Raw genomic sequence first — 14,781 nt, 5'->3', positions numbered from 1 at the left:
GCAAACTAAAAAAAAAACAATATAATATAAAAATAAACCGTTCCATCTCCAAGCTCCTGGACTTGGGGCGCAACATCTCCCTTTGCAACTGCATCTGGGGACTTCCTCACCAACTGACCTTATTCAGTTAGTACTTAACATACAATCATGCAGAGCCAGCAACCTATGTTCAATCCCACCGCTGTCTGTAAGGAATTTGTATGTTCTCCCTGTGGCCAAGTGGGTTTCCTCTGGGTGCTCTGGTTTCCTCCAAAGACTTAAAGGTTAGTAGGTTCACTGGTTACATGGATGCAACTGGGCGGTGCAGGCACAGAAGGGCCTGTTAACATGGTGAATCTCTAAATAAAAATAACAATAAATAAACACCTCCACCATGATTACCCTCAACACTGGTGCCCCATAAGGCAGTGTCCCCAGCCCTCTACTTTACCTCTGATACAGTCACGACTGCCTGGCCAGATTCTGCTCTAACGCCATGTAAAAATTTGCAAATGACACCACATTAATGCGCCAAATCTCAAATAACATCGAGTCGGAGTAAGTAGGAGATGAGAGCTTAGTGACGTGGTGTCACGAGAACAACCTTTCCGTTAATGTCAGCAGAGCAGAAGAGCCGGTCAGTGCACCCTATTGCTATTTATTCACCTATTTGCTTTTCTGAACCCTGCTGACTCTTTTGGAGGCCTATGGTATATAGTAATCAGATCAAAGCGATTGTCTCCTTCTCGTAACTTCTTATCCCTCCAGCATGTCCTCTCTGAGTACTGCTACAATACTCTCCCTGATTAGCAGCATGGCGCTAGCTCTGTTTCCTGAACAGCTCCCCCCCCCGCCACCCCGTCATGCTTTGAAGTATCGCATTGTGTTGTTATTCCTGGTCATCCTTCAACCACACTTCAGTGGTGCTACGATGTCATTATCTCAACGTACTGATCCACACTCCCAGTTTAGTCATCCTACCAGTAAGGCTCTTTGCATTAACGTAAATACAGTCGGCCCTCCTTACCCAGGGGTTCCGCATGCGCGGATTCAACCAACCGCGGATCCGGAAAACCCGGAAGCTCTCTCTCCAGCACTCGTCGTTTGAGCATTTTTTCTTGTCATTATTCCCTAAGCAACACAGTATAACAACTATTTACATAGCATTTACATTGTATTAGGTATTATAAGTAATCTAGAGATGATTTAAAGTATACGGGAGGATGTGCGTTGGTTACAAGCAAATACTACGCCATTTTATATAATGGACTTGAACATCCGTGTTTTTTGGTATCCGCGGGGGGTCCCGGAACCAATCCCCTTCGGATAAGGAGGGCCGACTGTACGTTAAGACTACCAGTCCTCTGACGCCCTCCACATCTCCCCGACCATCTCTGCCCACTGGACTTGCCTGTTCAATTTACTACATATGCTTCTCCCCCCTCTCCCAAAACTTTGTTTCCGTTCCCACTGACGGGCCCTGACTCGCTGAGTGCTTCTAGCATTTTAGGTTTTGGTTTGAGACTTTCATCCTGCTCAGCTGAGGAGTTTGGTGGTGGCCATCCCTGCCCCGGGGGTAGCTGCATGTCTTCAGTCTCAATGCTAAGGTATGAATGGAACTCGAATCTGCCCTTAAATCGAGGGTGTTTCCGACCTCAGAACACCTTACACGCACAATTCATTAGTTCCTGAGTCTCCTGGAATTTCTCCGTGCTCCCTGCAGAATAAGTGTCTGTACTGATTATGGGGGATTTCAGCACAGTTGGGAGAGGCACAATGCTGCAGTTAGCAGTGTCGCTGCCTCACACATCCAGTGAGGAAGGTCCAATCCTGTTGTCTGACGTTGTCTTTGTGGAGTCCGCGTGACTCTCTGAGATTCCCCTGGCTGCTCTGGTTACCCCCACATCCCAAAGACTAGCCAATCAGTAAGTTAGGCAGCCATTGAAAGTTGACCCCAGATTGACAGGGAGTCGTAGAATCTGGCAAAATCGATGGTCAGCACTGACTCAGTGGGCCAAAGGGCCTGTTTTTGCACTGTATGACTCTATGACCAGGCACCACTCTTGGGAGCGGTCAGCCTGTTTGTGAACCACTGTATGTGCAGACTGTGATCTTTACATCCACAACACACATTTTCTGGAAGGTGGGGAGTGGGGTTTGATGGGAAAACAACACATCTAATATCAGTGTATCCCAAGTGACCACTGACCTCTCCAGTCTTTGGGACACAAAATAAGCAAGACAAATGATTGGTACATCTGCTACACAGGGCTCTGCCGGTGACGCCCAATAATCAGCAGCCACAGATCTCCACACCTTCACAAAGAATATAAATTAGCAAGAGAATATTCAAAGGCTAATTCAGCTTCCATGTCTTATGGTCTTATCTAAACCATTAGCAGTTGATTTGAAACTCAGATCTCAAGTGCAATATTCATTTATTTGTTGACCTTCTAATCAGATTTGTCTGATTACCTACTGTGTGGTTACAACTAAAAGAACAGACAGATAATTAAAGACTATGAGGAGAATCACTTACACCAAACCAAAATAAATCCTTCTCCTCAGCCCTGGAGACGTGACACTGTGGTTTCTAGGAAGATCAAGCCCTCTTTCAGATACAGGGCTGTTGCGGCAGAAATAAGTGTTCCCTGGTTTATCTGCCCAACAGCAGAATCCCAGCCAGTGAGATATACTGTACAAGTTACACCTGGCGAAGAATGTGTGCTGTGCTATGTTCATTGGGGGCTTGGCCGCTGTAATGATGCCAGATCCACACAGCATAGACCTCCATGTGTGCACGTATGTTCACATGTATGTGGAGGTCATGCCTACACATAAATGCACATCATGGGTGTGTGTATGAGACATTGGATATACACATGCACGGATATTTAATAACACACTGACAACTTTCAATTGGTATATTATGTTCATGTGTATAGAGGACAATAAAACATGGGCATATTTGGGTTGGTGCAAGTTCCTGTACGCGTGAGTTATACATACACACATTACATGGATCTATTTGAATTGGGAAGTCCATTCTCAAATGCATATACAGTCCACTGATATTATTAAACTGGTACTGTATGTGGATGGTGTATTCCTGTTTATATATCCACGACATAATAAACAGATGTTTTTGAACTGGTATGTGGCTGTGTGAATTTATCTATGTGTGGGTGTGTCCGTACAATGGGGGGCATGTGTGTGGAAGAGACACTGTCCTTTGCTGTATGTATGGAGACACCGCGCTGCTCCCAATACTTCACCGGCTCTTTCCACGTTTGCCGTCAATTAAAGATCACCGTGCCGTTATATCTCCCCGCACTGACCATTTTGCCCTCGACCACCCTCTCCTACCTGAAATCAGCGATGGCTGTCTGGTTTCTCCTCCACTTCGCCTGCTGCAAGATCTCGCTGACGATCTCCTTCTCGTTAGGAATCCTGTAGACCGGGTAGACGTAGAGCCAGCAGAGGACAAAGACACACAGGGCTACCCCAAGCGACAGCCGGGAGCGGGGGCACAGCCACCGCGGCACCATGCTTGGCGCACGGAGCAGGATGAGGGGGGCGAAGGGAGGCGTCCGGCTTCACATGGTCCTCTAGTCTCTCGAGATGCAGACAATTAGAGAGATTGTAACAATGCAGCATTTGGTGGGCTTTGCGACCTGAAAGCTTCCAGCCTTTCGGTCTCGCAGCTGAACGAGCCAAATAAATCTTTGACGATCAAAAAAAAAGATCGTTTTGCGTTTAACCTCGATGCATTGCTAATAACGTGGGGGATGCACTAATGCAGAATAATAAATCCGCAGCTCAGGTTAGATAAGTTATCTGCAGCATGCAAAAAATACTGCATCCGTGATGCAAAAAAAAGTGTTGTGCATCGAGGAGATGCAATCTTCTCGCCCACTACACAAAGCAAGCTTTGTGTGCGAGGCACATCCACCGGCTGCTTGGCTCCTGACTTGTCTGTTACAGTGGGAGGGCTATGTTTTTTCACCGCCCTCGATCTCAAATGCCACAATGCTCATTCAGTGGGCTGCTCAAAGCCTTTTAAAAAAATATATATGTATTATATAATTTTCTGGCTTGAAAACACCCGCTGCTAAACGTACGGGGGTTTGTTAGCAAGCTCCTCGTGATTTTTTAAGCATTTAAATGCCTGAGATTTTTTTTTGACGTTCATATGAAACTAGAGATTGGAGCGTTTTCCCTCCTTTTGCTACGTAGTGTCGAATATCAAGCACATCCTGACACTGCAACCGCACAAGACGCAACACACAGCGCTCCCTCACTCAATCTGCACAAATGCACCTTGATGCCGGTTTGAAATTGCACCCTCTACTGTCCTGCTCGCACTCAATTTTCATTTTTATCCCCCCTAGCAGCACCTGCCCACATTTTGCATTGTGCTCTGATGTAGGAAATAATATTCCACATCAATCCCCCTTCCCCTCCGCTTTAAAGAAACTACCTGCCTTCATACAACGGTTTTACAAACAAAGCAATCCAAGGCAGTGGAATTGAAATGACCGCTACTGAGGCGTTCCATCGGATTAGTTTGGAGAAACGTCTTAAAGACGGGAGGGGGGAAACAGAAACCTCTCAGGGTTTAATTTAACATCACCCAGCTAACACAAACCTAATTACTGACTGATTGATTGAGGTACAGCGCGGAATACGCCCTTCCAGCCCGTTGACTGACACATCATTTCCTCATATTCTGACCACTGAATCATACTTATCAATCCGAGTTCCGTCTACCTGCTGTGGTGAACACGGCACTGTTTCTGAAGAATGCTGTCCTGCGGCCTCAACAACCCTACAGACGTTGACTACGCAACTCTATCTCCTCTTTCAGTTAGTCCTGAGAAAGGGTCTCGGCCGAAACGTCGACCGTACCTCTTCCTAGAGATGCTGTCTGGCCTGCTGCGTTCACCAGCAACTTATGTGCGTTGGCTGAAATCTGCAGATGCTGGAAAGGCGGACGAGTTGAGGGCGTGGATTGACACGTGGAATTATGATGTTGTAGCAATTAGTGAAACTTGGCTACAGGAGGGGCAGGACTGGCAGCTTAATATTCCAGGGTTCCGATGTTTCAGATGTGATCGAGGCAGAGGAATGAAAGGTGGGGGAGTGGCATTGCTTGTTAGGGAAAATATTACAGCGGTGCTCAGGCAGGACAGATTAGAAGGCTTGTCTACTGAGTCCTTATGGGTGGAGCTGAGAAACAGGTAAGGTATGGCCACATTAGTGGGATTGTATTACAGACCACCCAATAGTCAACGAGACTTGGAAGAGCAAATCTGCAAAGAGATAGCAGGCAACTGCAGGAAACATGAAGTTGTGGTGGTAGGAGATTTTAATTTTCCATACATTGATTGGGACTCCCATACTGTTAGGGGTCTAGATGGTTTAGAATTTGTAAAATGTGTTCAGGAAAGTTTTCTAAATTGGTATATAGAGGGACCAACTAGAGGGGATGCAATATTGGATCTCCTGTTAGGAAACGAATTTGGGCAAGTGACAGAAGTCTGTGTAGGGGAGCACTTTGGTTCCAGTGATCATAACACCATTAGTTTCAATTTGATCATGGATAAGGATAGATCTGGTCCTAGGGTTGAGGTTCTGAACTGGAAGAAGGCCAAATTTGAAGAAATGAGAAAGGATCTAAAAAGCGTGGATTGGGACAGGTTGTTCTCTGGTAAAGATGTGATTGGTAGGTGGGAAGCCTTCAAAGGGGAAATTTCGAGAGTGCAGAGTTTGTATGTTCCTGTCAAGATTAAAGGCAAATTGAATAGGAATAAGGAACCTTGGTTCTCAAGGGATATTGCAACTCTGATAAAGAAGAAGAGGGAGTTGTATGAAATGTATAGGAAACGGGGTAAATCAGGTGCTTGAGGAGTATAAGAAGTGCAAGAAAATACTTAAGAAAGAAATCAGGAGGGCAAAAAGAAGACATGAGGTTGCCTTGGCAGTCAAAGTGAAGGATAATCCAAAGAGCTTTTACAAGTATATTAAGAGCAAAAGGATTGTAAGGGATAAAATTGGTCCTCTTGAAGATCAGAGTGGTCAGCTTTGTGCGGAACCAAACGAAATGGGGGAGATCTTAAATAGGTTTTTTGCATCTGTATTTACTAAGGAAGCTGACATGAAATCTATGGAATTGAGGGAATCAAGTAGTGAGACCATGGAAACTGTACAGATTGAAAAGGAGGAGGTACAGATACAGATTGAATTGCCCTTCCAGTACTAACCAGGGTTGTCTCCTGAGTACAAAAACATTGATCTTTAGCTTCCTGAAGTGACGTAACAAATGACTTCATGGGTTTTACCCACAATAATAATTAACAAATGGATTTTGTCCTGGACAATTTTCTGTCCCCACATCAAAAATTCTAACAAAGCCCAGTAATCATTCTAATGAAAGGCACTGAATTTATTAAATAAGATGCTGGGCAATTACTTGTTTTATCCATGTTCAAAATTATACAGGTTATTTCAGTCATGTAAGCTGTTTAAATGAAGGAAAATAATTGCCCTGCCTCTTGTGTAAAAAATATGCTTGAAGCAAACATATGATATTTAAGGACATTTCAAATTCAGGAAACCAATTATTATTGAAGGCCAACCAGAATCAACCTTAGCACCAATTGAGCATTTTATTCTACGCAAACACGAGGAAATCTGCAGATGCTACAATTTCAACCAACACACATAAAAGTTGCTGGTGAACGCAGCAGGCCAGGCAGCATCTCTAGGAAGAGGTACAGTCGACGTTTCGGGCTGAGACCCTTCGTCAGGACTAACTGAAGGAAGAGCTAGTAAGAGATTTGAAAGTGGGGGGGAGATCTGAAATGATAGGAGAAGACAGGAGGGGGAGGGATGGAGCCAAGAGCTGGACAGGTGATTGGCAAAAGGGATATGAGAGGATCATGGGACAGGAGGCTGAGAGAGAAAAAAAGGGGGGGGGAACCCAGAGGATGGGCAAGGGGTATAGTGAGAAGGACAGAGGGAGAAACAGGAGAGAGAGAAAAAGAATGTGTGTATATAAATAAATAACGGATGGGGTATGAGCGGGAGGTGGGGCCTAGCGGAAGTTAGAGAAGTCAATGTTCATACCATCAGGTTGGAGGCTACCCAGACGGAATATAAGGTGTTGTTCCTCCAACCTGAGCGTGGCTTCATCTTTACAGTAGAGGAGGCCGTGGATAGACATATCAGAATGGGAATGGGACGTGGAATTAAAATGTGTGGCCACTGGGAGATCCTGCTTTCACTGGCAGACAGAGCGCAGGTGTTCAGTGAAACGATCTCCCAGTCTGCGTCGGGTCTCGCCAATATATAGAAGGCCACATCAGGAGCACTGGACGCAGTATATCACCCCAGCCGACTCACAGGTGAAGAGTCGCCTCACCTGGAAGGACTGTCTGGGACCCTGAATGGTGGTGAGGGAGGAAGTATAAGGGCATGTGTAGCACTTGTTCCGCTTACAAGGATAAGAGCCAGGAGGGAGATCAGTGGGGAAGGATGGGGGTGACAAATGGACAAGGAAGTCGCGTAGGGAGCGATCCCTGCGGAAAGCAGAGAGAAGGGGGGAGGGAAGGATGTGCTTAGTAGTGGGATCCTGTTGGAGGTGGCGGAAGTTATGGAGAATTATATGTTGGACCCGGAGGCTGGTGGGGTGGTAGGTGAGGATAAGGGGAACCCTATTCCTAGTGGGGTGGCGGGAGGATGGAGTGAAAGCAGATGTGCGTGAAATGGGGGAGATGCGTTTGAGAGCAGAGTTGATAGACAACAGACAAGAGGTGCAGAAGTAGGCCATTCAGCCCTTCGAGCCAGCACCGCCATTCACTGTGATCATGGCTGATCATCCACTATCAGTATCCATTTCCTGCCTTATCCCCATAGCCTTTGATTCCACTATCTTTAAGAGCTCTATCCATCTATTTTTTGAAAGCATCCAGAGACTTGGCCTCCACAGCCTTCTGGGGCAGAGCATTCCATATATTCACCATTCTCTGGGTGAAAAAGTTTTTCCTCAACTTTGTTCTAAATGGCCTACCCCTTATTCTTAAACTGTGGCCTCTGGTTCTGGACTCACCCATCAGCAGGAAGATGCTTCCTGCCTCCAGTATGTCCAATCCCTTAATAATCTTATATGTTTCAATAAGATCCCCTCTCAGCCTTCTAAATTCCAGAGTATACAAGCCTAGTTGCTCCAATCTTTCGACATATGACAGTCCCGCCATCCCGGGAATTAACCTTGTGGACCTACGCTGCACTCCCTCAATAGCAAGAATGTCCTTCCTCAAATTTGGAGACCAAAACTGCACACAGTACTCCAGGTGTGGTCTCACCAGGGCCCTGTACAGCTGCAGAAGGATCTCTTTGCTCTTATACTCAGTTCCCCTTGTTATGAAGGCCAGCATGCCATTAGCTTTCTTCACTGCCTGCTGTACTTGCATGCTTGCTTTCAGTGACTGATATACAAGAACACCTAGATCTCGTTGTACATCCCCTTTTCCTAACTTGACTCCATTTAGATAATAATCTGCCTTCCCGTTCTTACCACCAAAGTGGATAACCTCACATTTATCCACATTAAACTGCATCTGCCCACTCACCCAGCCTGTCCAAGTCACCCTGCATTCTCATAACATTCTCCTCACATTTCACACTGCTACCCAGCTTTGTGTCATCGGCAAATTTGCTAATGTTACTTTTAATTCCCTCATCTAAATCATTAATATATATTGTAAACAGCTGCGGTCCCAGCACTGAACCCTGCGGTACCCCACTGGTCACCGCCTGCCATTCCAAAAGGGACCTGTTAATCGCTACTCCTTGTTTTCTGTCAGCCAGCCAATTTTCAATCCATGTCAGTACTCTGCCCCAAATACCATGTGCCCTAATTTTGCCCACTAATCTCCTACGTGGGACTTTATCAAAGGCTTTCTGAAAGTCCAGGTACACTACATCCACTGGCTCTCCCTTGTCCATTTTCATAGTTACATCCTCAAAAAATTCCAGAAGATTAGTCAAGCACGATTTCCCCTTTGTAAATCCATGCTGACTTGGACCAATCCTGTTACTACTATCCAGATGTGTTGTAATTTCATCTTTTATAATTGACTCCAGCATCTTTCCCACCACCGACATCAGGCTAACCAGTCTATAATTCCCTGTTTTTTCTCTTCCTCCCTTCTTGAAGAGAGGGACAACATTAGCCACCCTCCAATCCACAGGAACTGATCCTGAATCTATACAACATTGGAAAATAATTACCAATGCATCCACAATTTCTAAAGCCACCTCCTTAAGTACTCTGGGATGCAGACCATCAGGTCCCGGGGACTTATCAGCCTTCAGACCCAATAGCCTATCCAACACCATTTCCTGCCTAATATAAATTTCCTTCAGTTCATCCATTACCCTAGGTCCTTTGGCCACTATTATATCTCGGAGATTGTTTGTGTCTTCCCTAGTGAAGACAGATCCAAAATACCTGTTCAACTTGTCTGCCATTTCCTTGTTCCCCATAATAAACTCACCCACTTCTGTCTTCAAGGGCCCAATTTTGGTCTTAATTATTTTTTTCCTTTTCACATACCTAAAGAAGCTTTTATTATCCTCCTTTATATTCTTGGCTAGTTTACCTTCGTACCTCATTTTTTCTCCACGTATTGCCTTTTTAGTTACCTTCTGTTGCTCTTTAAAAGTTTCCCAATCCTCCGGCTTCCCACTCGTCTTTGCTATGTTATACTTCTTCTCTTTTATTTTTATACTGTCCATTACTTCCCTTGTCAGCCACGGCCTCCCCTTACTTCCCTTAAGATCTTTCTTCCTCTTTGGAACGAACTGATCCTGCACCTTCCGCATTATTCCCAGAAACACTTGCCATTGCTGTTCCACTGTCATCCCTGCTAGGGTATTGTTCCATTGAACTTTGGCCCACCCTTCTCTCATAGCACCATAGTTCCCTTTGTTCAACTGTGATACTGACACTTCCGAGTTTCCCTTCTCCCTCTCAAATTGTAGATTAAAACTTATCATATTATGGTCACTATCTCCTAATGGCTCCTTTACCTCGAGGTCCCTGATCAAATCCGGTTCATTGCACAACACTAAATCTAGAATTGCGTTCTCTCTGGTAGCCTCCAGTACAAGCTGTTCTAAGAATCCATCTCGGAGGGACTCCACAAACTCCCTTTCTTGGGGTCCAGTACCAACCTGATTCCTCCAGTCTACCTGCATGTTGAAATCCCCCATAACAACTGTAGCATTACCTCTGCAACATGCCAATTTTAACTCTTGATTCAACTTACATCCTACATCCAGACTACTGTTTGGGGGCCTGTAGATAACTCCCATTAGGGTCTTTCTACCCTTAGAATTTCTCAGTTCTATCCATACTGACTCTACGTCTCCTGATTCTATGTCCCCCCTTGCAAGGGACTGAATATCATTCCTCACCAACAGAGCCACCCCACCCCCTCTGCCCATCAGTCTGTCCTTTCGATAGGACGTATATCCTTGAATATTCATTTCCCAGGCCCTGTCCACTTGCAGCCATGTCTCTGTTATTCTCACAACATCATACTTACCAATTTCCAGCTGTGCTTCAAGCTCATCCACTTTATTTCTTACTCCGTGCATTTATATACAATACTTTTAATTCATTACTCCCCTTACCTCCCATATCAATTCCTATTTCACTTGGCCATACTGTACGATCCCTTCTTGAGCTTTCTGCTCTGTTGATTCTGCTGTCTTTCTTAACTTTTCTTATTCTCACTTTCCCTTAATCTCCAACCTTATGTTTCCAGTTCGTCCCCTCCCCCCCCCCACTACTTAGTTTAAACACACCCGTGTTGCAGGGGCAAACCTGCCTGCCAGAACGCTGGTGCCCCGCTTATTAAGGTGCAACCTGTCCCTTTTGTACAATTCATCCTTACCCCGAAACATACCCCAGTGGTGGAGGAAGGGAAGCCCCTTTCTTTAAGAAAGGAGGACATCTCCCTCGTCCTAGAATGAAAAGCCTCATCCTTTCCTCGGAGTAATTGCGAGAAGGGTATGGCATTTTTGTCAAGAGACAGGGTGAGAAGAGGAATAGCCCAGAAAGCTGTGAGAGTCGGTAGGCTTATAGTAGACATCAGTAGATAAGCTGTCTCCAAAGATAGAGATAGAGCATTTTATTCTGATGTGTTGCTTTGGAACAAAGTCAAATTAATGTGGATATTAAGAAGATGGAGGAACTACACAATTATTCGTTAGATGCTACTTGTGATGGTGGTCCTAGCAATAAATACACATTTTGGAATATTTATTTGGAAAGCCTCATGAGCTAGTCTTTTTCTGCTTCCCCACAATTGATACTTTTAGGCAGGTGTTTTCTCCATAATGATATAAAGGTCTCTGCAAGCCCTCTGCTCCCTGGGAGAGCAGTACTAAAAGGATGAATATGCTATCTATGTACTTTTTCAACCTGTGTATCAAAGGACTGTGAATTCTATATTCAAGTCTGTCATATTGACATATTGTGACATACAAAAGTGGCTAAAAAGCTGAAGCTCAAAAATGTCCCCTCCATGATCTCCATCAGCACAGGTGCACCAAAGGGCTGTGTGCTTCGCCCGTGCTACTCATGGCCGTGTGACTGTGTGGCTAAACATAGCTTCAATGCCATTTTCAAGCAGAGGCTGAATCAGAGATTGGCCTATAGGAGGGAGATTGAAAATCTGGCTGAGACAACAACCTCTCACTCAATGTCAGCCAGACCGAGGAGCTGGTTATTGACTTCCGGAGAAGGAAACCAGGGGACCAATCCTCATCAGAGGATCAGAGATGGAGAGGGTCAGCACGTCTTTGAACTTTGAACAAAGAGCAGATGTTCACATGGTCCTGAAATACTTTAAGTCTAAGAGAAATAATAAATCAACATAGCCTCCTGTGTGTTATGATAAAACGTTGCAACCGTTATCAGAATTTTGAGTGAATGCCATCTGACTCCACTGCGTATCACTATATCTTCAACAGACCAATGGCACATACTTGGAAATTCCAATGCTTTAGTAAAGCTGGGAATGAATTTCTGATCATGCACAGTGTCTGTATCACATTGAAAATGAAGGATTAAAGATCAACTTTATTTGCCATATAGATGTTGCTGTGGTGTGATGTGCAACAAAAAAACCCAGCAACTTTCAATAATTGTGTAGAATAAAGAATTGTACAGACAAATGGACTAAAATGTGCATAAATACATAAATGGCACTATGTATTTACAATGTTAACAGCATTATCAAAAGTGGCTTGAAGTGTTTACAGTGCAGTGACTGGGTAATAGACAGAAGGGTGGGTGTGGAGCGGGGGCTAACGAGAATAGTTGATCTTTTTTATTGAGATACAGTTGCGCTTTGAACTGCACCTCCCAGCAGTCCCCCATTTAATCCTAGCCTAGTCACAGGACATTTTATAATGACCAACCAGGACTGCGGGAAGAAACTGGTGAACCCGGGATGCTTGTACTGTAAAGCATTATGCTAACCACTACACTACCATTGTACCTGATGCAATGCCACAGCAGTTCCGCCTGTCTGGATGAGCAATGTCTTGCTGATATCTCACTGAAAGTTTAGGTTTGGTTATTAGGTTATTAACTTGACTAGTCATTGAACAAAAGTGGTGTCCTGAATGGTATTTGTGTAATTGATCATTGGTTTATTATTGTCACCTCTCGCAGGATAACGTGAAGAGATTTGGCTTGGGTGCGGATAATTCCATCAACAAACACATCAAGGCAATTTTAAAAAAGGCTGCAGAATGTAGGGTTACAGTTACAAAAAAGTGCGGTGCAGGTAGAAAAATAAAGTGCAAAAATATTGCTATAATTTGTAAATGAAAGTACAACATTAATCCAGAAGTTGTTGAAATGGCAAGGGGAATGTTGGCAATTTAACATCAAACTGTGGGGTGTAAATCGGTAAATTTATTTACTATTGTAACATACACCAAGGAACAGTGAACTATACTCATCTTGCATGTCATTCATACAGATCAATTAATTTACAACAGTGCTTTGCGGTAGTACGGGGATAGCGATAACAGAGTGCAGAATAAAGTGTTACATTTACAGAGAAAGTGTAGTGCAAGGTCATAGCAAGTTAGATTGTAAAGTCAAGACTCCATCTTACGGTACAAGGGAACCATTCAAGAAACTATCCTTGAGCCTGGTGGTCTATGCTTTCAGGCTTTAGTATCTTTTTCCTGATGGGGTGGGGGAGGGAAGCAGTGAGAGGTTGCCAAGGCAACTCCCATGTCTGAAGATAGGTCTCGAATGTAATTATCAAATTCCTAATCTTGCTGTCTAAACGCTGTTGTTGATTTTATACCTGTGCCCTGATATTGGTTTTCATCACAAACTTTCTCTAATTCTTAGAGTATGTATCTGTGGATCTACATCAGGAACTGGGAAGATTAGCTTTGTGGAGCTTAGTAGTTTGATGTGACTTTCAATTGAGATTCCATTATTTTTTCAATTATTTAAGCATTCGAAATCATTCTTGCAGTATTTATTTTCATTAACTTCAAATATGAGAATTCTTTGAAGATCTAATGTGTGGTGTGGATGCAGGAAACATGTAGATGCACTATACTTAGATTGTAAACAGGTGTTTGATGAAGTACTGCTTCAGAGGTTATTCTGGGAGATAAAGGATCATGATATAAAGAATATATTCCTTGTGGTAATGAATTTCATCTTCTAATTACCACTTAGATAAGAAGTCTCTCTGATTTTTCATTGTGTATTTGTATGTACAAGTAAGATGCTCAAGAATGTCTAGAACAGGTGTCCCCAACCTTTTTTGCACTACGGACTGGTTTAATATTGTCAATATTCTTGCAGACTGGCCGACCGGGGGGGTGTGGGGATGTTCAAATTCAACAGTGCGTGACAGGGAATGAGGAAAGGTGCAGCTGACTCAAATCGTTTCATATCACCAAGTCATATCATTTCCCTGTGGCCCGATGGTTGGGGACCACTGGTCTAGAAGCTCACAAACAAAAATTATTAACTCGATGTTCAAGTGCCTGCCAAGGTGGTGAAAGAGCCAGATACATTAGGGGAATATAAGAAATTCTTAGGTAGAGTCAAACATGATGTTCTCCCAAGGGGTTATTCCCTAAATGAAGAACACCATTGCATGTCTTTGTTTAATGCGGGCACAGGGAGCCACCAGGCAGTCCTTGACAGAACTGGGTCAGAGTTCAGTGGCATGGCATGTAGGATGACTGGGGACCCTTCACTTTGGCAGCCTTCCTCCACTTTCGTTGCCATTGTAATGTGTCATTGTCTTCCGCCAGCTGCGCCATTGCAGTCCTGGTTGTATCAGTCTGGAACCTTAATAGGAGCTAAGCTCCCGATGGCATCACGCTCAAGATCTCAAGAACTCAGAAGTCTCTGCATCATAACAAGGTGCTGATCCTTGGAGAAGAGAGGCACATGGATGATAGAAAAAGCGAGGGCTATGTACTGTAGAAGGGAAGGATAGGATTGCTCTTACAGTAGGTTAAAAACTCAGCACATTATGGGTTGAAGGTCACGTACTGTGCTATAACAACTCTACGTCTATGTTCTACAGAGAAATGATAGAATATCATAATGGATGCCTTCCCACAATAGCAGCTGAATCATGAGTCATTAAGTCACCTGTGGTCTGAAGCCCAAGGGTATGAAATTCAGAGACCTCACAAAATGCAGCAATGTCATGAGTGTGTCAGGTCAAGATGGTG

The 14,781-nt window shown here is 44.2% G+C and overlaps 1 protein-coding gene across 2 annotated transcripts in view; it reads right to left on the bottom strand.

Annotated features, from left to right (window-relative positions):
• The window catches only part of st8sia1 (ST8 alpha-N-acetyl-neuraminide alpha-2,8-sialyltransferase 1), a 64,003-nt gene extending 59,262 nt beyond the window's left edge, over positions 1 to 4,741 (bottom strand). For both annotated transcript variants that reach the window (XM_063072366.1, XM_063072367.1), the window contains exon 1: positions 3,346 to 4,741. In XM_063072366.1, the coding sequence (XP_062928436.1) occupies positions 3,346 to 3,527 (182 nt within the window). In that variant the 5' untranslated portion in view covers positions 3,528 to 4,741. The remainder of the gene's footprint in view (positions 1 to 3,345) is intronic.
• Between the last annotated feature and the right edge of the window lie 10,040 nt (positions 4,742 to 14,781).

This window comes from Mobula hypostoma, chromosome 20, assembly GCF_963921235.1.
Source record: "Mobula hypostoma chromosome 20, sMobHyp1.1, whole genome shotgun sequence".
Classification (NCBI taxonomy): domain Eukaryota; kingdom Metazoa; phylum Chordata; class Chondrichthyes; order Myliobatiformes; family Myliobatidae; genus Mobula; species Mobula hypostoma.
Note: the sequence above shows the minus strand (reverse complement) of the source record. Positions and strands in the feature narration are given on the sequence as shown.